Here is a 22700-nt window from a genome sequence, read left to right as displayed (position 1 = left end):
TAACATCTTTCAAGTTATTAAATTAATTCAAAGTAAAACAAAACAAGGTAAAACAAAGACAAAAATTGTGTGTATGAAAAATGGCTCTGAAAAGATCTGGAAGGGCTTAGCAAAGGCTAAGTGATCTAAAAAGGTATGGGCTTTAAAAGACAGTTTTATACATAACGTTAGACCTCACCTTATTTGTGTAACAGAATGCAATTTGAGAATTTAGGTATTTTAGTTTTCCAGACATGGTCCTAATGAACTTCTAGTATGTATTGTTTCAGGCTAGGATGGGGTGGAGGATTATCTACTCCCACAGGAGTTTGGAGGTTTGACAAGTTGTTGGAAATAAAGAAGGTATGTAACTATTAGTAGCCTGTCAGTATTTTGCTTCACTAAACACATACTTTCCTAATGAGATCGAGTCCTAAAGCAGACGAGGGTCATATAGATCCCAGGTGACATGTAACTTCCTTACTACAAATTTACTTTTATCATTTTGCACACCTTTAGAAAAAGCTAAGGTCACATGGCTTCGTTAAGACTACATTTGTGTAGCTGCGAGGTGTTTTTCCTCATTACTATTTCCTTCCCTCTTTTAACTCTACTACTCAACTGTTTCATCCTTCCTTTTCTTCTCCGCTTGAATTTGCATTGATAATTTGCATTACTCTACTTTATTCAGAGACCTCACTTATCTTGGTTCCCACCTCTGAGATGGGAAGTCCAAAATTGTTACTTCACTGCAGCTTTCACCAGTTTTCCTAACACATAGAACATTTTGGAGAAGTTCTCTGAAAACTTATTTGCTCTCCAAATAAGTAGATTTCTTCCTTTTCATCGCTTTTAAGCAATCCAGGTATCCTTCCCCCTCCCCCGCCGTGGTGCAATTAAAAAAAAAAAAAATGTCACTTAATCTCCTCCTTTCATTGGATGATGCTTTGCGGAGTGGGATACAAACCCCTTATTCTATCTCCAGAAAGTATATGCGGCGAGCAGGGGCCGTGGGGGGCGGGGGGGCGAGGGGGCGCTTTAAAACCCTAAATGAGAATGCTAAGTGCTTCAGCAGTTGGAACTAATCAATTTCTCATTACTGCTAACATAGCTACTCGAATTTTTTACATGAAAAGTAGCAGAGGCAGACCTGATCAATTATGCCGGCCACTTCCGCAGCGCCACGGTCAGGAACCCTCATCCACTTTAGGCCCCGGCTGCGGGACGCTAGTCGAAATCCTCCAGCCTTGCGCAACGCGGGCCTCCCCGCGCTGTACCAGACCGCGCGCAGAGCTAGCCCGGCAGGCGCCGGAGGGGGGCGCCGTGGCCGCGGGGACCGCTGCAAACGCCTCGCGGACTAGCTCCGGAGCCCCGAGTGTTCGCAGGAGAGACTTTCTTTGCGCTGCCGTCGCATGCGTTTCGGCCTTTGGCTCACTACGGGTCTTTTTAGGTGCGCGTCGGGTGGGTGACGGCGAAGAAACCCGGTCCGGCGCAGCGCTCCGGGCCCAGTCGAAGTCCGCGAGCCACTGCGCGGTCGACTTCGTCCGGGCTCGAGCTTCCCAGCAGCGCCCTCCCCCGGGGCGGGCCCTGACTCTCCGGTGCCGCGACGAGTGGGCGGCAGAAGCCGGTGGCCGACAGGGCGAGCGGCTGCAAGAGCGGCGAGACTCCCGCGGCGAGGTTGGCGCTCGGACGCAGCGGCCCCGGCGCGCTCGGTGGAGAAACGAGGCCAGGGGAGGAGGAGGAAATAGAGCAGATGAAGGGGAGCTGCCGCCGAGGAGGGAGGCGGGTCCTTGCGGCTGCGGCTGCTGCTGTTCCGGGACGCAGCCTGGAGAGCCTGCCCGCCCGTGAGGTGCTGGCCAGGTAGCTCCCCACCCAGCGGGCACCCTCCCCGGCTCCTCCCAGCGCCCGGCACCAAAGGAGCCGGGGCCGCGCGCCCGGTGGCCAGGGCGCACCGCACCCCGAGCGCGGCGCCCTTGAGCTGCACCGCGGCGCAGGTTTGCGAGCCGACTTGTCTGCCCGCCAAGAGAAGGAAGCGCTGTCCCTTCCCGCTCAACCTGGCGTCTCCACCCCTTGTACTCTACACCCTGCCTCGGACGAGCGGCGCGGCCACGGAGGCGCCGAGGAGGGGCGAGCCGCCGCCGGGCAGCGGCGTCCCTTCGGGGGAAAGGGCGCCTGAGAGGAGGCGGCGGCGCGGCGCGGAAGGCGCGACTCGCGATGGCAGCTGCTTAGCCCGGCGCGCACGGAGCAGCCCCGAGCTGTGGCTGGCTAGACGGTGCGGCTGGGCGGGGGACGCCGCCGCAGCCCGGCCGGGAGAGATGAGCGCGGAGGCGGGCGAGGGCATCACTTTCTCCGTGCCACCCTTCGCCGAGGGCGGCAGCTGCCGGAGGGGAGCAGCGGCGGCGGCGGCCGAGGGCGAGGAGAGCCAGCTACCACCGCCGCCGCCGGGCAGCTTCTGGAACGTGGAGAGTGCCGCCGCCCCGGGCACCGGGTGCCCCGCTGCCACCTCTGGGAGCAGCGCCACCCGGTGCCGGGGCAACTCTGGTGGCGGAGGCGGCCGACGGACCACGGTGGCATATGTGATCAACGAAGCGAGCCAGGGGCAGCTGGTGATGGCCGAGAGCGAGGCCCTGCAGAGCCTGCGGGAGGCGTGCGAGACGGTGGGCGCCACCCTGGAGACCGTGCATTTTGGTAAACTGGACTTTGGGGAAACCGCGGTGCTGGATCGTTTCTACAATGCAGGTGCGTGTGCAACCCCTTCCCCGTCTTCCACGGCCAGGGGCCACGTTTTCCCTGGCCGCAGCAGGGGGGGAAACGGTTTACTAGGCTCCAAGCGTGCTTCCTACTCATTTACTTCTTGCCCCACCTTCAGGGCAGCGAGCGGCGCTGCGTGACCGCTCCTAGCCCTCGCCGCTTCTGGGAGAGAGTGGGTGCTGGTGCAAGATCCTGTGTGTTTGTGCCAGGCTCACCCACTGGCCCGCGCTGGAGCTCTGGGTCCCTGCGGTCCTAATAAAGAACTTTTCGGTTCTTCAACAGGGCGAGATATTACTCCAATCAGGCCGTCAGCATTTGGTGTTCTGGTTTCTCTTCTGTTACTTTTGGCCCATATTTTCCTTCTATATATACCTGTGACTTTTAGATGACGCTCTCATTTGTTTCTTTCTGTGTAGTTTTGGAAGTACAGAAACCACGCAGCCCGCTGCTCACAGAGTGTATCCATGCGAATTTGCATGACGTGTCGTGATCTTCCCAAGTCATTTTACTTTAACAAGTTTAGTGGCTTGAATGTTCCAGTCTTACCAATTTGAACTTCCAAGGAATTACTTCCAAAAGCCATAAGCTTGTAGCTTGCACTAAACTTATGTGGTATCTTTTGAGAGGATTTTTTTTTCATTACCGCATATATACCATGATGGGTTGGAAAGTACATAATTTAACACTGTTTAAAATCCTATATGCTATTTTCATAACTAAGATTAGCTTGGCTGTTAAAGTGATTGCTAGTATAATCCGTAAAAAGTCCATAAAAATCTTCTCAACCTATCACCGATTTCAGAAAGTGTCATTGCAGTTCTAGTGACTGATGCAATTAGCTATCTGTTGGCTAATGTTAGGAATAGTAACATGCTATTGAAATTAACCTTCAGTACCCTGTGCAACCAAATATGAGAATATATACATATTTATTTGTGTAAGTGTGGGCGGAAAATTTGATTTAATGGTGGTTTCAAACAATAAGGTTCTTGCATTTGTGATCACATAAAAGGCTTTATTCTCCAATTTTGCTTTCAGTTCTGATTCTCTTTAGTCTCTTCAAAACACCTGAAGTAGGCTTATGTCAGCTTTGGAATTCAGCCAAAGCTGAATATTTTAAGAACAAGAAGAACTTCATGTTAAGGAAACCAGACTAAATAAACTAGGGCTTTCTGGTGCTGGTATTTTTTTTACAGTCTTGGTCTTCATAACTGAACATGAGTATGATGTATTATGGCTTAGTTCTTTGTGTGACTTGCTATAAAAATTGCATACACGTAACTTTTTCTAAAAATTACAGCACTCTTATTTTTGGCTTATAATTTGGAAGAAGCTTCAAAGAACTGAAAGATATGTGAGGAAAACACCCAAGCAAATACTGAGCCTATTTTTATTGCACAGATAGATTCAGTATTTTTTATGACTCTGTAAAAAAAAAAAAAAAAACAAATCTTAAACTCTAAGCTAATTTGAAAGAAAGTTTCCTAACAAGGCTCACTTACTGTTTATTCTCCAAATACTGTTTGTGGGAAAGGGAGAGAGGAAGATTACAAGGGAACTGACACTTGAACTGTATCTTGCTAAATTCTGCAAACAAGCCTGAGAAGGAAATAATTCCTATCCTTCTTAGAGGAGAAAACCAAGGGCTCCATGACTGGCCTGGACTCGGAGGTGGTAACTGGTCAATGCAGGAGTCTACTTCAGGTGGCTGACCCTCGAAGGTCATCTTTGCCCTTGCTGCCCCCATTTAGCTGGGCTGATTTACTCCCAGGGTCAAAGGAAGCTCCCTATCTGGGAATCATGTGATGGAGAGCTGCCAGGGACCTCACAAGCCGTCCAGGGGCAGTGTGGAATAGTGAGGAGGACACCCTGTGGGAAGACCTATGTTTCCAAGCCAGCTCTATCTCATCTGCTGCTTCATTCAACCCGGACAGGCCTCAGTTTCACCCTTTCCCGTGTGCGTGACACGAACTCTGAGCCCTCTCATTCGGCACCGAAGATGTGACAGAATGATGATGGTAGCAATTTTGGCCAAACCCTTTGGTTTTCTCAGCTGAGAGCTGCCGAGAGTCTGAGGGTGGTCGAACTTGTCTTCTGATTTCTGAGAGAGCACTTACTCCTCCTCCACCAGGGACACGTTTTTCTGTAAAGGGCCAGATGGCAAATATTTTAGACTTTGCAGGAGGTCTCTCTCACAGCTACTCAACTCTGTAGTTGTTACGACAGCAGCCAGCTCAGTACCTAAACAAGTGATTGTGGCTGGGTTCCAGTAAAATTTTATTAGTGAATCCTGAGATTTCAATTTCATTTACTTCACAAAATAATTATTCTTTCAATTATTTTTCAACCATTTAAAAATGTAAAAAAAAAAAAAACAACAAAACATTCTCAGGTTGCAAGCTGTACAGAAACAGGCCTGGCAAGATTTTTGGCCCCCGTGCCACGCTATCTTTTGTTCTACCTACATTTACTACCTTCATTTGGAAATTGAATCCCCAAGATATACTCAGAAGAGCAGTGTCCCTCAAGTTAGATCTGAGTTTTCATCCTGGCTCTTCTCCAAAGTGTGGAATTATGAACAGAGCCCTTCATCTCCTCCGAAAGCCGGTAGCTTTGACAAGGGTCTGATGTGGAGGGGAAAATCGAACTAAATTTCTTTCTTTCTTTTTTTTTTTTAAGTATTTTTTTAGATGTTTATTTATCTTTGAGGGAGAGAGCACAAGGAGGGGAGGGTGGAGAGAGAGGGGTCAGAGGATCCTGCACTGACAGCGGAGAGCCCAGTGTGGGGCTCAAACTCAAAACGTGAAATCATGACCTGAGTCACAGTCGGTCACTCAGCTGACTGAGCTACCCAGGAGCCCAGAACTACATTTCCAAGATTCCCCCATTTAATCCCGTGAGTTGGCAAAGGTAGGGCAGCATGGTATGCTGGGACAGAGCATCAGAACAAGAGTGTCCAGATCTGGATTCTGGCCTTTGGTTCTTCTCTAATTTGGAGCAAAGTGGGATGCTGGGTGGCTCAGTTGGTTAAGCGTCCAACTCTGGCTCAGGTCATGATCTTATGGTTCATGGCTTCAACCTCCGCATTGGGCCCTTTGCTGACAGCTCGGAGCCCAGAGCCTGCTTTAGATTCTGTCTCTCTGTTTCTTTCTCTGTCCCTCCCCTGCTCAGACTCTCTCTCTCTGTCTCTCAAAACTAAATGAATAGGGGCACCTGGGTGGCTCAGTTGGTTAAGCGTCTGACTTTGGCTCAGATCATGATCTCTTGGTTGGTGAGTTAGAGCCTGTGTCGGCCTCTGTGCTGACAGCCCAGAGCCTCTGGGGCCTGCTTCAGATTCTGTCCTTCTCTCTCTGCCCCTTCTCCACTAGTGCCCCCCCACCTCAAAAAATAAATAAATATTAAAAAATAAATAAATGTTACAAGTTTTTTTTAAATCTCCAAAAAGAGTGGAAGGTTAGAATAATTGCTCTGTTAAATTCTGTACTTTAAAATTACATTAATACAAAATGAATTACATTATATGTTATATATAAATACATACATTTATATACATAAATTACATTAATACCAAATGACTTATTTCAGTCCTTAGAGGTGAAATCAACTGCTTGTATATATCATGTCCTCGGCCCCTCAAGGAGTTCAGGGTGAGTGGAAAGGGCAGACATCAAGCCTGGCTGCAGCAGGCCTCTGCGAAGATCCTTACAGAATGCCTTGGGTCCCAGGAGACATTCTAGAGTCAAACTAGGGGGAGGGCAGGTTCAGAGGTGACAGCTGAACTGAGTTGGAAGGGTGAATAAGGGCTACTTAACTTGGAACAGCTCAGTTTACTGGACTGGACAAGAACTTAAAGCTGGGTTACATTTTTATCAGCTTCTCCCTATCTGTGTGTACCAGGGTCTTTTTAAAGAATAGATGGCAGTTGAAGCTTTTCCCTATTTGATTATTGTTTAACCATAATCTAGTTCGTTCTTTGACTACACTTGTCATTCTCTCTTTCATTCCTGTTCTGAGAGGAAACTAATGTTCTACCGAAGCTTTTGTGAAAATCGTCATATTTACGTGTATGAGACTATTACTCACAGATGGCAAATGGCAAGCTAACAACACCCCTTCCCAGCCCCCTGCATTGTAGGCAGTCAGTTTCTATAAAAGTGAAGAGATGGCAGTGATACGTTAGTGATACAGAGCTACTCCGTTCAGGTAGACCGTTCCATCTGACAGCATCTCAAAAAAAATTTTTTTTAATGAACATCAGTTCTGTGAAGTATAGCTAGAGTAGGCTTTATTGTTCCCCCCCTTTTTGCTTGTAAGGAAACTGAACCATAAAGAGATTATATTCATTCATTCAGGTGAAGTGACGTAAAGTTGCTGCTTGGAACCCGGAGCACACTTTGTTTAGAAACAGGCTTAGAGGTGTTGCTTAGATTCTGGGACTAGCCTATGGGAAGCCTTGTTAACTCAGTGTACTTGAAATATGAAACCCACTCACCATGTTATTTTTTTATTTTTCTTAAAGAAGAATTATTTCTTATTTTTGAGACAGAGAGAGACAGACCTTGAGAGGAGGAGGGGCAGAGAGGGAGACACAGAATCTGAAGCAGGCTCCAGGCTCTGAGCTGTCAGCACAGAGCCCGACGTGGGGCTCGAACCCACAAACTGTGAGATTATGACCTGAGCCAAAGTTGGATGCTTAACTAACTGAGCCATCCAGACACCCCAAAACCTACTCACCACTTTAAACATTCTGGAAAATTATGTTCCTAGGACTGAAAACTGGGACTTTGAACATACCTTTCCTTATGTTAGACCCAGTCACTTTTGCTTTCATCTAGTTTCTGGTAGCATCTGGCCAGATGTAGGAACATCTCTTTGGATTGGTGAGGATGAGAGGAGGCAATATGGTGACACAGAGGACAAAGGAAGGCTCGGAAGGCTGCAGGGAGAGGAGGGAGACTGAGTAGGGGACTTGACCCTTGGTGACTTGGCCAAGAAGTAATGCCAGCAGGGGATGCATTAACACTTTCACCTCTTTCAAGCTTCTCGCCCTCCTGACCTTATAATTATGGCTGTCAATGTCCTGTTGATGTGAGACCCAGGACCATTGCTCTGCTCAAGGCTTTTCACTCCCTCATCCACCGGGGTCCTCACCAGGCTTACTACAGATGGCAGTCTCTTCCTCAGCCCTTCACCCGGTAGTACCCATGGAAAACAGGAAGGAAACACATGCTGGTTGAAATGGTAAGACTTAGTTTTAATATTCTCATGTGTATTATGTTTCTGCTTTGCTCGGGTCAGGATGAAAGTTACCCATTTAGGTTATGTCATTGGAGAGGCATCTGAACTTTCTGGGCTTTGGTTCCACTTGCTCCCAGCAAGACTTCCAGTCTTATTTGATAAAAAGCAAAACAGGGGCGCCTGGGTGGCGCAGTCAGTTAAGCGTCCGACTTCAGCCAGGTCACGATCTCGCGGTCCCGGAGTTCGAGCCCCGCGTCGGGCTCTGGGCTGATGGCTCGGAGCCTGGAGCCTGTTTCCGATTCTGTGTCTCCCTCTCTCTCTGCCCCTCCCCCGTTCATGCTCTGTCTCTCTCTGTCCCAAAAATGAATAAACGTTGAAAAAAAAAATAAATAAAAGTTTAAAAAAAAAAAAAAGGCAAAACAAACACAACCTTTGTCTCCTGTCTACCCCAGACTGAGAAGACTTCTAGCCCAATCTGCATTTTCTACTTTTAAATCCAGGGATGCTTTGGTATACATAGCCTCATATACTTAGAGGGAGAGGGTGAAATCTGTATTTCTTTTTTATATATAACTGATTTTTATGTTTTACTGTTTTTGAGAGACACAGAGAGGGGAGGGGCAGAGACAGGGAGACAGAAGATCTGAAGCTGGCTCTGCCCTGTCAGTGCATTTCTTAAATAGTGGTTCCCACGGACCAGTTAAAAAAAATTGGAAAACTGACATGTGTTTGTCGACCTTTAATGTTCCCAAGTAAGGATATTGAATAGAGAAGGACAGAAAAGTCGGCAACCAGTCACTTACTGCTACGATTTCTTAAAGAGAAAAGACATTTTTGTATTCAATTAGGAAAGGCATAACCTTAGAATAAAGAACAGTTCTTTACATATAGTAAATGTATGAGAAAACTCACTATTATTCTTCTTTCTCCATTTCCCCAAGGATGAGTGAAAACTTGATGTTACCAATCAACAGAGCAATGTTTTGGCAACCTCTGATCTAAACCACCTTTTAGTCCCTTCATACTAAGTCACTGCTTCTTTGTGCAAGAAATAAGCCTTAGCAAAACTATCAGTAGAGCAAACAGAGACAAACTCATAAGGAAAACCTCTGGTTAAGAAGGTATTTAAAAAAAAAAATCCCGGTGGTCCTCCATACATGGCTGTTCTCTGGGCTTTTAACTTTTTGTTGGCATATTACTAGGACAGTTGCTGACTGCCCACTATGAATGCAGAGCCCCAGGCTTCCTCTTTTGTTTTGTTTTGTTTTTGGATGACTGGTCAGTTATAATTTTCCAAAAAGGGTATTACTAGAAAATTGGAAAAAAGTGAAATTAAAAAGAAAATCCCGAAGCACAAAAATAAATGTTTTTAGAGCACTTGTTTCTTACCCCACGTTGCCAACTGCCGATTGTCGTGACTGCCCTGCTTTCCAGGTTCTTGGGATCCTGATTTCTTTCCTCAGTGTGGTCACCTTTGGTCTGCTTGAGACATTCATCAGTTGGTAGTTTGAGTGGGTTGTACCTCTAGGTGAAGCCTAATTATAAGTGTAGAGTGTAGCCTTGTCTCACCAGTGGTGCTGGCTCCCGCCGGGCTTCTGGGAGTTTTCTGCTACAGGTCAGTTCCCCTCTGGTGGCTACAGGGACTGTCCCCTGCTTCCTGTTTCAGAGGCCTGGGTAGAGGACCGTTCAGTTCCCGTTTCAGGCTTGCAGGATAAAATTGGTTCAGGGCTTCTTTGTGAAGCAGTGGGGGATTGACACGCTCAAAGCCCAATGAATGTGCAAATCTCCACCAACAGGTATCAGTTGTTTCTGCTTTCCAAGTTGTTGCCCCAAGTAGTCCCTTCAGACCCCACTCCACTCTGCGTGGGCCGAGATGGAAGTTGAGAGTGTGGTAAATGGAGGGGCGGGGGAGCAGTGTTGCAGGAACCCACAGCTCTGTGGATGGCGGGAAGAAATCCGGAACCCACAGCCTTGGGAAGGTGCTTCTTGAAAACAGCCTTGTCGTCCCGTAATTTGGATATAGGTCAGTGGGGAGACAGGCCATATTTAAGAAAGATACCATCATTATCAGGGAGCAAAATTAAATTAGTAAATTTTATTAGCGGTATATAAGAACAAAAAAGGAAAGCAAAGCAAAATTATAAAACTTAAAAAATCCACTGGCGATACTAATACATTGGTTTCCTTAGCTGTTTTAATGTATTAGCTTTTCTCTCTGGCTGGCGATGTTAAAGAAACTGATCAAAATATGTGCCAGATTATTGGAAAAGGAGGAAGGGTATAAGACAGTGCTGATTCTTAAGGTCTTATCTAATTATTCCAAAAAATTTTTAAAGTGAGTACTTGCATCTTATGTAAGTTTTATTTTATAGTGTTTTTTTTTTTTTTCAAAAGAAAACAAAAACGAAGAGATACATAATGCAGGCTACATCGTGGTAATTTTCTTAGGGGAGACAGAAGGGAGAAGAGAAAATTTAAATGTTAACAGCATCTCCTGCTAAAATTCATACCAGAGCTGATCTGTGTCACTTAAATGCCACAGGTTGTACAAGGTGACAGAAAACATTCCATTACAAGCAAACATTTTCTGTTATGGTAGGTCATCAACAATGAGGAAAGCAGTTGCCTTTGGTACATGATTCATACAGAAAGGAAGTTATATTTCTTTGTACAGCAAGTCTCTTAAAATGGTTGTGGCCAATCACTATTCTCCAACACTTTTAGTTGCTTCTAAGAACTCCTAGGAGAGCCACCTGCATGAATATCCATGAACTTCAGGCCATGTGTTCTTTGACTCCAAACCATGTCAAACCAGGTATTTGCCTAAGCCAAAGATTTCATTCTCCTTTAGAAATCTTGGTTACCCCTATTTCTTTTTTTTTTTTTTTTTTTTTTTTTAATTTATTTTTTTGGGGGGACAGAGAGAGACAGAGCATGAACGGGGGAGGGGCAGAGAGAGAGGGAGACACAGAATCGGAAACAGGCTCCAGGCTCCGAGCCATCAGCCCAGAGCCTGACGCGGGGCTCGAACTCACGGACCTCGAGATCGTGACCTGGCTGAAGTCGGACGCTTAACCGACTGCGCCACCCAGGCGCCCCACCCCTATTTCTTATTAAAAAGTCATCTAAGGAGGGGGCGCCTGGGTGGCTCAGTCGGTTAAGTGTCCGACTTCAGCTCAGGTCATGATCACAGTCCATGAGTTCGAGCCCCGCGTCAGGCTCTGTGCTGACAGCTCAGAGCCTGGAGCCTGCTTCAGATTCTGTGTCTCCCTTTCTCTCTGCCCCTCCCCCACTCATGCTCTGTCTCTCTCTGTCTCAAAAACAAATAAAAACATTAAAAAAAATTTTTTTAAATAATAAAAAAAAGTCATCTAAGGAGAAGTAAACCCAGACTATTACATGTCAAATACGTCTTTGTGTCACAATTAATTTTTCTAATACAGTAAAGCCTTGGTTTGCGAGCATAATTCATCCCAGAAACATGCTTGTAATCCAAAGCACTTGTATAACAAAGTGAATTTCAAGAACCATTGGCTCAGTTGTGATCATGTGACATTTGGCATCACGTACTACTTGTGTTACGAGACATCGCTTGTTTATCGAGTTAAACTTTATTAGAAATGTTTACTCATGTTGTGGAAAACTCGCATAACACGTTACTCACAACCCAAGGTTTTACATGTGTTTATTGTGATAAATATCAGCTTACAGCCAGGGCAGCCAGGGCAAGGAGTGTGGTTCCTGCTGGACAGGGGCCATGCTTTTACCTTCAGCTAGGTATTTTTCAATTTATAGTTTGGTTATGTTGGGGTGCGGGTGATTTTATTTGGCTAGATCAGAATGATAATATAAATATATGTTGTCCTGTGCAATGTCATCCTCTTTTGCTAATCTTATTAGCTCTATAAAATAAATAGATGTGGCCAAGTAACTATCTATATTTTACAGTTGAGGAAGCACTTCCTTAGAGAGGATATGTGATTTGGCCAGAATAAATCATATGGCTGAGTAGGAGTTGAACTCAGGTCTTCTGACTTCTAGATTGAGGTGGTTTTTCCACTATGTCACACTTTCCCCTGCATGAAAAGCATTTCCAAGCACATTTGCTATTTAAGAGGATCAGCGCTAACATGTCAGTCCATGGTGGTAGGATTATTATGAGGAAGAGTCATGGTCATGAGACTCGAGACTTGACTTCTGGTCTCCTCTTGCTAACAAATTTCAGTGACTTCTAGCTAATAATCTTATAAAATAGCCCATCAGAAAGCTCCCTTTGACATTTCTCTATGAGTACCAAAGAGGGAGCTTCTAGCCTGGGCTGAGTCCTGGTTGCCAGTTGCTTGGACTGCAGCTATAAATGGGCTGTCTCCAGGCAAATTGTAGGCTATTTTCTGGACATGGTTCATCAGAAGGACTGCCAAGGGGTAGACCAAAACAAACCTTTCTCTCGAGGGAACCCAAGAGCTTGGTTTACAACATAGCCTGGGGAGAGTTTCTTTCCATGGTTCCCTAAGAAATTCTGCCTCCTGAGTTTGAGTCACTTTCCTCTAATGTTAGAGCATGTATTCTCAGTAATTCAATTCCATAAGCACTTATCAGTTGCCTTTGATATGCCTCTTACTGTGATGGATGCGTGAAGAGTCATGAAAGAGAAGCAGGCGTAGATCTGCAGAAAAATAGAAGCTTATCACATGTATCTGTTTCCATGGGAAAAACTGATGCTAAAGAAGTCAGAAGTTACGTGCACTCCCATTCTTTCCACCCAACTAGTTCTTTTTTTTTTTAATGTTTATTTATTTTGTGTGTGTGTGTGTGTGTGTGTGTGTGAGAGAGAGAGAGAGAGAGAGAGAGAGAGAGAGAGAGAATGAGTGGGAGAGGGGCAAAGAGGGAGAAAGAATCCCAGGCTCCTCCCTCTCAGCAAGGGGCCTGACATGGGGCTGGATCCCACAAACCCTGAGATCATGACCTGAGCCGAAATCAAGAGTTGGACGTTTAACTGACTGAGCTACCCACGCACCCTCCAACTGATTTTTACAAAATATTTAAAAATATTAAGTTACGAAACATTTCAGTCATAAAGAAAGTACATAAAATAGTTTACGCTCATTCATTCATTACCTAAATACAATAGCTGTTAAAATGTTTTGACATTTGTTTCACTTCTCTTTTGCTCCCTTTTATTTTAAATTTTTTTTCAACGTTTTTTATTTATTTTTGGGACAGAGAGAGACAGAGCATGAACAGGGGAGGGGCAGAGAGAGAGAGGGAGACACAGAATCGGAAACAGGCTCCAGGCTCTGAGCCATCAGCCCAGAGCCCGACGCGGGGCTCGAACTCACGGACCGCAAGATCGTGACCTGGCTGAAGTCGGACGCTTAACGGACTGCGCCACCCAGGCGCCCCTCTTTTGCTCCCTTTTAAAGAAACAGATCATTCTGGACAAAACTAAAAGCCTCTTTCTGCCACATAAATTTCACGTCCTGGGAAAAACGCTTTCTTCATCAGAAGTGCTAAATTATGATTTTCAAAAATCTGAAATCGTGGCTTTCTGCAAATGTAAATCTATGTTAAATATTTAATTAACTCATTATTTAATGAGAAAACCAGTAAGATATTAAAGTCAGTTAAAGGAGACTTTGAAGAGTGGATATTATGCATGCACACACACACACGCACACACACACACACAGAGTCAGGAATGCTGAAATGAATTTGCTAATAGACGCAAAACTGACTAATGTTCTGTAAGGCAAATCAGTAAGTGTAAATGTTGGGAGTTATTTTTCTACAGAATGGAAATCAATTGTATCTCTATCAAACAGGAATCACTTTACATTGCTGTGGACAAGGATTATTCTCATTGCTATCAGTTTTGCACAATTTAATGTTTATCCCAAAAGCATTGTAAAATGTACTCTCATGACTAGCAGGACAATCAAAGGTACACATCCTTTTAAAATCAGATAGTTCTGGGGTACCTGGGTGGCTCAGCCGGTTAAACGTCCGACTTCGGCTGAGGTCATGATCTCATGGCTAGTGAGTTCAAGCCCCACGTCAGGCTCAATGCTGACAGATCAAAGCCTGGAGCCTGCTTCAGATTCTTTGTCCCCCCCCCCCCCCCCCGCCCCGTCCCTCCCCTGTTCATGCTCTGTCTCTCTGTCTCTCAAAAATAATCATTAAAAAAATCAGATCGTTCCCAGCGAATGGGCTGTACAAAGCCAGCCCTCCACTGAAAGGATACCCAGTATTCTCTTTTACCCATTTCCAAAAGTCCATTTGATGACTTTTTTTCACAGAAGGTTGGTCATTCTCAGCAGGCTCTATGCCTGTGGTTTTCTTAAGGGTCTGTTCTTTTCTCTTCTCAGCTGCTCTGCCATCTGAAGCTGTGATTGCCCTGAGAAAGCCTCAGAATCCCCCTTTTAACCTAAGGCTCCTAATCATGGTTATTTCAGGTCAGGAAACATGTAAAAATTGTATATTAGGGTGTCAGTCACCTAGGTTTTGGATGTGAAAAGAGGTACACACCCTGTGGCCAGAACCACATCACAAATACACCAGGGTGATGCCTGCAGTGTCTGCAAACCCAGCTTCCCTCTCCTGTTAGGAAATCGTCATCGTTACTAATGTGAACTTCGGTCATGTAGACTGCTCCAAATGGGTTTAGTTTTTGGAGGGAAAAAAATCCTTATAATATTTTAGAGGGCTGGAAAATCGCTGTAGAATTCCACAGGCCAAATAGTCCACTTTGGTCTTGTAATTTAAGGCAAGTCATACCCAAATGAACATCATGTGCTATGTTGTACTAGGTGCCGTCAGTCACCACATGCTGGATCATTTTCAATCTGTAAAAAGCTTTATGAGGCAAACAGCATCAGGGGAGTGATTTTAGATATGGGAAAACTGAGACCCTGCAAGGGTTATCACCTTGCCCCGTGTCACATGGCCACTCAGGGGCAGAACCCAGGTTTGAACCTAAGACTGATTCCAGAGTCCATTCATTTGTAATTCTGCTCTTGTCTCTCTCAGAAATAAACTATTTGGAAACATTTAAATTATGGTTAATCCCATTGTTACAGTCTTCTTATCAGCAATCATTTGTTGACTGCTTAAAATCTGCAAGATTTCATTCTAAGGTCCGCACAAAATTAGGCTAAGATAGTGTAATTTTTGCCTTTTATGATCTTACACCAAATTCAACAATTTAATAAAGAATTATTGGGAACCTATCAGATGCACAGTGGTGCTCTACGTAGTAAGTAAGTAAAACACCCAAGAGAATATTTTTGAGGACTTCATAATGTGGGTGATTTCACTGAACAGTGCACATGAGAATGATGTTTATTACTACTATAACAGGTGTGAGAATGCATTGGAAATAAAAATCTTACACACCTGTAAACTATGAGTTAGGCTCTCTATTTTTCTATGAAATCAGTATCATACTGAAAATTATTTAGGTAAATTCCCAGATTTTATTAAACACCTTTAGGATCTTTTGTAAATATTGATAAAAATCTTATTAAATTGAATTCCAAGGGAGTGTTTAGAATTCTTTAATGAAGAAGAATTTTTTTATACTGACTTTTATGGAAGTAGACTTATTGCCTGAGACTTGGAGCCTTTTTTCTTATATATTGTTTTTCTAGTAGTGGAATTTGATCAATATGTAAATTCTCTTGTATTAGTTTTTTCATTTTGTGAAGAAAAATGTAGGCTATTTTAGATCGTTAAAATATGCCAGAAGCATTTTCAACTTAATATTCTTTAGGCCTATAGTTCATAATAAAATTGTGCTACTTGCTTATTGTTGGTGCCTAGGGTATATGGCCCTTGGTTGACAGAAAATAATCAACCTTAATGCCAAGCTATTGAATGGATGGGCCAGAATGAGAATAATAAACAGACAAAATTTCATTTAGATAATAAAGGCAGGCATGTATTGGATACACTGTTGATTCAGACCGATATCTGTATTGTGGTATATACAAAAAAAATCACAAAAGTTGAAATCTGGGCTACCTTTGAAGGTTCTAAACAATGTTTATGAATTATACTTTACATAACATTTGTAATTATTTTTGAGTCGCATTCATGCAGTTGCTATTTGTTAGCTCCACCAAGACAACAGTTCCTAGATTTTTAGGAATTGGGTCTTGGGAACCTAGCTTTGGTTGATTGAGTGAAAATTCAGATACTTGTAGGTATGGGCAATAGGATTTTAGTTTTTCAAAATTAAGTCCTGGACAGTTTCCCAGATATACTGACTGGCCCAGTGTTTGCTGTTTATGTGCCATCAGAGGAAGAAAAGGTTTGTAGGCAATTGGAAGGGGTAGGGAGTCTAGCTTTAAAACTTTATGTGTGTCTGTGTGTATAATTAGTTGCAAAGCACGGTTGGGGTACAAGTTGCTTGGCTTGATCTAGTGAAATTAGAGAACAATGTTGTATCTTGCACGTGAGTTATGACCAGAATAGTTGGCTTGACGTTTCTTGCCAAGCAACTTAGCACTGCCAATATTTTAGGTGCCTGAAGTACACTTGGCAGTTGGTAAATATGAAATAAAATTGGAAAGGAAATGCTAGCATAGACTTTTAACAAAGCCTTAGACTCTTCTCTTCCTTTATAAAATCAGTAATATAGAAAATTCATTTAATCGCTAACTATGATATACGAGTCAGTTACCCGAGCACTGATGCTGCTGAGGTTATTGGAATGTCTACCAGCAGACTCGCATTGTTCCCAAAGTCTGAAATTAAGGGTTGTCAGCATTGTGAAATCTCTGCAGTCATTTATGCCTTTGACTTAACATTTAATTTCTGAGAATATTCTGTTAGTGTTTAATAGTCCATTCAACATATATTCAAATGAGTGGCAGAGTTGGAAGTATTTTGATTAATTTGTGTCCCACTAAGGTATAAGTGACAAAGACTCATACTTATCATAAATATAGTATGTTTACAAAGTTCACTTTTAGATTCTTTTGAAGAAATGAATTAGGTGCCAAGATACCCTAATTAAGAAGACAGACTGCAGGAGCATTTAGAAGCTGCTAACATTTGGGGCATCTGGGTGGCTCAGTCAGTTAAGTGTCCGACTTTGGCTCAGGTCATGATCTCACAGTTTGTGGGTTCAAGCTCCACATCGGGCTCTGTGCTGACAGCTCAGAACCTGCAGCCTCCTTCGGATTCTGTGTCTCCCTCTCTGTCTCTGCCCCTCCCCCTCTCGCACTCTGTCTCTCTCAAAAATAAATAAACATTAAAAAAGAGCTGCTAACATTCATCAGGGTTTATTAATGACAGGGTTAGGAATTGTCTTGCCTGGATTTATGGGAAGTTTAAAAGTTTAGACAGGATCCTTCTGTTCTTGTTTTTTATTTTAATTTTTTTTAATGTTTATTTTTGAGACAGAGAGAGACAGAGCATGAATGGGGGAGGGTCAGAGAGAGGGAGACAGAGAATCCGAAACAGGCTCCAGGCTCTGAGCTGTCAGCACAGAGCCCGATGCGGGGCTCGAACTCACGGACCGCGAGATCATGACCTGAGCCGAAGTCAGCCGCTTAACTGACTGAGTCACCCAGGTGCTCCTAGGATCCTTCTGTTCTTGATTCTTTGTTGAAGACGGCATTAAGGAAGGAAAAAGGCAGACAACTCCCAACAAGAATTTGTAGGTGACTGAGCTTAAGTAACCTTCATGGAGTTTTACGGCTACATTTGTAACTGTCGTTACCTGTGGCTCATTTGTGCCCATTTATGAAATCGTTGAGAAGGTAAAACCTTGATAACATAAGGGTGACACTCTTCTACTTCAGCCAAATCTCTTATGCACTTAGAACTAAAATTAGGATAGTGCTATATCTTTCTGGTTTACCTCCAACATTGACACATTAACTGTTTGCTGAAATGTAGGTAAACTCGCAGGGAAGCACTGCCTCACACTTTGCAAGCTGCATGGAGCTCAGAACTCTGCATTTTGTCAGGTTTTAGTAAAGAAGCAGGTTTCACCTTGTTAAGTATATAGTGAACATTCTTCTTGATGGATAATCTTTTGATTATCCAGTCTTATAGCTCATTCTTTTTATGTATTTCCATTCATTTTTAATCTGAAGTAGGCCCAGAAGGGCCAGATGCCATTCTCGGGTGGTCCCAGAAGCAAGAGAGCTGTTCATGAAAAAGCTACTGGTACTGTGTTGTGAAGCTGCTTGGAAATTTTGAAGGAAAATTGTACTGTGGCATTTACTTATTTTTTTAATATATATTTTTTAAGTTTATTTGTTTTTGAAAGAGAAAGAGACAGAGCATGAGCAGGGGAGGGGCAGAGAGAGAGGGGAACACAGGATCTGAAGCAGGCTCCAGGCTCTGAGCTGTCAGCACAGAGTCCCATATGGGGCTTGAACTCATGAACCGTGAGATCATGACCCTAACTGAAGTCGGACGCTTAATCGACTGAACCACCCAGGGGCCCCTGTACTGTGGTATTTATATCTTCTCATGCCTTGATTTTCCCAGATCACTGCTACATCATAGATTTGGGCTTTCCTCTGAAAATACCATTAGATATATTGGAATAAGTTTGCAGAGGCAGATGTGTTATGCAGCCATGATTTTTCTATCTTCAAATTCCACTTTTTGGGGTTTGTTCTTGTTGGTTTGTCAAGGGAGTAAAAGCATGTTACCTAAACAGACTGCTGTGTCAGAGGATAAGCCACATTTAATTTGAGAAGATTTTCTGAGAGCATTAAAGGAGAAATAGGCTATGATTGGAGAGTCCAAGGCCTTAATCTGCTTTCAGTTTTCAGTTACCTGATCTAAATGCTAGAAGCTCAATTTAAGATCTGGACTGGCTGATAAGCTTCTGGTGACCTTCCGGTTAGTCTATGAGAATTAACTTTTCAAGACTTGTAATTGTTTCCTTTAGCCATAGAAGGAAGTATTGCCCAACTTTTGAACCAAAATATGTACCTAATATGTGCTCACCCGAGAAATTCCTTCCCGAATCCAGAATATTGCTTGGTTATTTATGGGTTTAAGCTTCACATTCTTATTCATTTAAGCTAAGAATAGTCCTGGAACTATTATCTTTCTATTTTTATTCTTTCTTTAAGATCTGTGTAATATTACGGGGCTCCTGGGTGGCTCAGTTAGTTAAGCGTCTGACTTTGGCTCAGGTCATGGTCTCACGGTTTGTGAGTTCGAGCCCCGTGTTGGGCTCTGTGCTGACAGCTCAGAGCCTGGAGCCTGCTTCAGGTTCTGTGTCTCCCTTTCTCTCTGCCCCTTCCCCGCTTGCACTCTGTCTCTCTCAGTCTCTCAAAAATGAATAAACATTAAAATTTTTTAAAAATCTGTGTAATATTTTTATTGCATGTTTATGTTAGTAGCCCCTATCTTTTATCTCTTAAAATAATTTTTTTTTAAATTTTTTTTCCCAACGTTTATTTATTTTTGGGACAGAGAGAGACAGAGCATGAACGGGGGAGGGGCAGAGAGAGAGGGAGACACAGAATCGGAAACAGGCTCCAGGCTCCGAGCCATCAGCCCAGAGCCCGACGCGGGGCTCGAACTCACGGACCGCGAGATCGTGACCTGGCTGAAGTCGGACACTTAACCGACTGCGCCACCCAGGCACCCCTAAAATAATTTCTTAAAAGCCTAAGCTCCGATTCAGTATCCAATGCATACTTGATTCTTTGAAGGATATTAAAGATTCAGTATCCAATGCACACTTGATTCTTTGAGGGATATTAAAAAAAAGGCTATTGCTCCATAAATTTTGCCTCATAGGTGAAGTGACTGAGAAGGAACAACTGAAAAAATCAAGTCCAGTGTTACAGGATAAGGAAAAAGCCTTTGTTCGGAAGGTCTGACATAGAAGGAACAGTGAGTGTTAGGATATTTAAGGGATGGTTATAATATGATTCCACCTCCCTTTTCCTTATCTGTCTTGTTTATCCTGTATTTCTTGTACCTAATACAGTACTTGGCACATAGTAGGCACTTGATACGCTTGATACATATTGATGGGTCGAATGAATGAATATTGCACTTTCCCCTCCTTGTGTTTACTTCCTGGTTTTGATGTCTGCCTTTCCTAGTTAACTGTGAGTTAAACTCCTAAATGGCAGAGATCACCTTTTATGGATCCTGACATCCCCTAGGCCTTCAGTGTCTGAGCTTGAGCTGTAGATATGTGCTTGATCACACTTAACGACTCCATAGAATAGAATTCAATGAAATCAACTCTTCCCTGAGGAACTCACAATCTAGTGCAGGAGACCAGCCTATCAACGTCGGTTGCGCTGATCGCTATACTGGAGGTTTGTATAAAGTGCTTTGAGAACACAAATGACAGGATTCTTCTAGGGAAGAAAAGAGTGTTGGCTCAGGCTTTGGACAGGAGGTGATTTTTAAGTTGAGTTTGAGGGGTAACGCTGAAACCACTTACTTTGTGTCAGGCTTGTTAAATTACGGGAACAAGCGAGTCTTCCCATAAGAAAGAGGTAGACTAAAAAGAGAGCCTATTATGGAACCCCAAAAACCACCAACATTAAAAATGGACAGAAGAAGGCATCAACTAGTGAGAAAGAGAAGTAGTCAGGAGGTAGGACAATGGATTGGGGAGAGTTCAGAGAGAGGAAGAGAGAGAGGAGAGAGAGCTAGTAAAGGGACTGTTCCAGAGAAATAACTGAACAAGGCTAGAAAATCCCAGATGACTTTTGTCAGAGCGGTTTCAGGAAAGCAGGTGCTGGTAACTGTCAGGATAGCGTCTGGAGTGGACAATGGGAGGCACATAATGAAAAGCATTATTTAGAGAAATGTGTTGGGAAGAGAAGCAGAAAGAGAAGGCAGTATAGGTCTCTGGAAGCCAGAACTCTGCTCAGGGAGGAGGCGCCCGGCCTGGTCCCGCTGTAGAGGTTTGTGCCTCAGGGACAGAACATGCTCAGGTAGCCTTTAGGTGCTCAGGAATCATTTACCATTGTTCCTGTGGGAGTGTGGAATACAGATTCCCAACCCCTTTCTTTGAGAAAGAACTTCAGAGCATGGCCTTTTGTAAATGTGCTTGCTTTCTTGCTAATTGGAATTAGCTGAAAATAGAATTGCTTTTCCTTGTTCTGTAACTTAGATAAATTTGAATTCACAGTGATAGAGCTTGTGTTAGGGGTTCTTTACCAGTTGAACTCAGTTTACAGAAGTGGAGGACTGGTTGAGGAAGTGAAGGTGTTCACTAAGAAAATGGATATGCTTAGGCTAGGGAAGTTTTTCATTCATCTGTTTCCAGTGGGCAGATTTCACAGGCTTTTTTTTTTTTTTTTTTAATCTTTAAGGAGAGAGAGAATGAGCATGGGAGAGGGGCAGAGAAAGAGAGAGAAAGGAAAGAAAAGAAAGGAAAAAAGGGAATCAAGCAGACTCCAAGCCCAGTGTGGAGCCTGACACGAGTGAGGCTCGATCCCATGATCCTGGGATCATGACCTTGAGCCAAAATCAAGAGCAACTGAGCCACCCAGGCACCCCTTCACAGGCTTTTGAAACTAAAAAATAAGAATTGGGACCAACTGTTTTCTCAGCCACTTGAAACACTTCATTGCTTGCAACACTGGCTGCTTATAAGAAAAATGATTCCTTTTTAAAAGGAGACCTTTTTGCTGAATGCCATCTCACTTTGTAAACTTCCAGTAGAAACACTCTTTTAAAAAACTCTGAAAACTTGAAAAAAACTTTTTTTCTAGTGTTTATTTTATTCTGGAGAGAGAGAAAAAATGAGTAGGGGAGACAGAGACAGGATCTGAAGCAGGCTCCAGGTTCTGAGCAGTCAGCACAGAGCCTGATGTGGGGCTGGAACCCACTAACCGTGAGATCATTACCTGACCTGAAGTCGGATGGTTAACCGACTGAGCCACCCAGGTGCCCCACAAAACTCCGATTACTTTTGTGGCTTTCTCCTTGTTAGGTTCCAAACCACTCGTGGAGGGGAGGCTGCTCTGACTAGATCACTACAGTAAACCCTGGGTTGGCCTGAAGTTACTCTCGCTCCATACGTGTATGCTCATTTGTACTCATCGTCCATTCCCAAAGAAGCTCCCTCCTCCTCAAAAGCAATATTATCTGAATATTTACTGCTGCTTTTTTAGTGGCTTAACTTGGAATCACCTCCCTTGAACTGTATCTCTTTTTTTGAAATTATTTATTTATTTTGAGAGCGAGAGAGAAAGTGCACTCACAAGCAGGGGTGGGGCAGAGAGACAGAGGGAGAGAGAGAATCTCAAGTAAGTTCTGTGCTGTCAGCACGGAGCCTGACGTGGGGCTTGATCCCACAGACTGCGAGATCATGACCTGAGCTGAAATCAAGAGTCGGATGCTCAACGGACTGAGCCACCCAGGGGCCCCAAGCCTTATCTTTCATACCTCCTGCATACAGAGAGGAACACAGTGTTGGCTGATGTTTTTGATGACACTCCCTTTCAGAGGGAGCCTTAGGTGCCACACTTACCAAAATGGGAGAGGGAAGGGACACATTTGGTTAGAAAACTTTTGTATATTTAAGAATAACTCTAAGGAGGGGTGCCTGGGTGGCTCAGTCAGTTAAGTGTCCAACTTTGGCTCAGGTCATGATCTCATGGTTCATGGGTTCAAGCCCTGCATTGGGCTCTGCGCTGACAGCTCAGAGCCCGGAGCCTGCTTTGGATTCTGTGTCTTCCTCTCTTTCTGCCCATCCCCCGCTTGCACTCTGTCTCTCTCTCTCA

The 22700-nt window shown here is 43.9% G+C and overlaps 1 protein-coding gene across 3 annotated transcripts in view; it reads left to right on the top strand.

Annotated features, from left to right (window-relative positions):
- Positions 1-1822: 1822 nt before the first annotated feature.
- The window catches only part of MAP3K5 (mitogen-activated protein kinase kinase kinase 5), a 207842-nt gene continuing 186964 nt past the window's right edge, over positions 1823-22700 (top strand). The window contains exon 1 of one of the 3 annotated variants that reach the window (XM_047857784.1): positions 1823-2718. In XM_047857784.1, the coding sequence (XP_047713740.1) occupies positions 2295-2718 (424 nt within the window). In that variant the 5' untranslated portion in view covers positions 1823-2294. The remainder of the gene's footprint in view (positions 2719-22700) is intronic. The other 2 variants (XM_047857785.1, XM_047857787.1) reach the window with 2 other exon arrangements.

This window comes from Prionailurus viverrinus, chromosome B2 (assembly GCF_022837055.1).
Source record: "Prionailurus viverrinus isolate Anna chromosome B2, UM_Priviv_1.0, whole genome shotgun sequence".
NCBI lineage: Eukaryota > Metazoa > Chordata > Mammalia > Carnivora > Felidae > Prionailurus > Prionailurus viverrinus.
The sequence above is the reverse complement of the archived record's forward strand: the minus strand, read 5'-3'. Positions and strand labels throughout refer to the sequence as shown.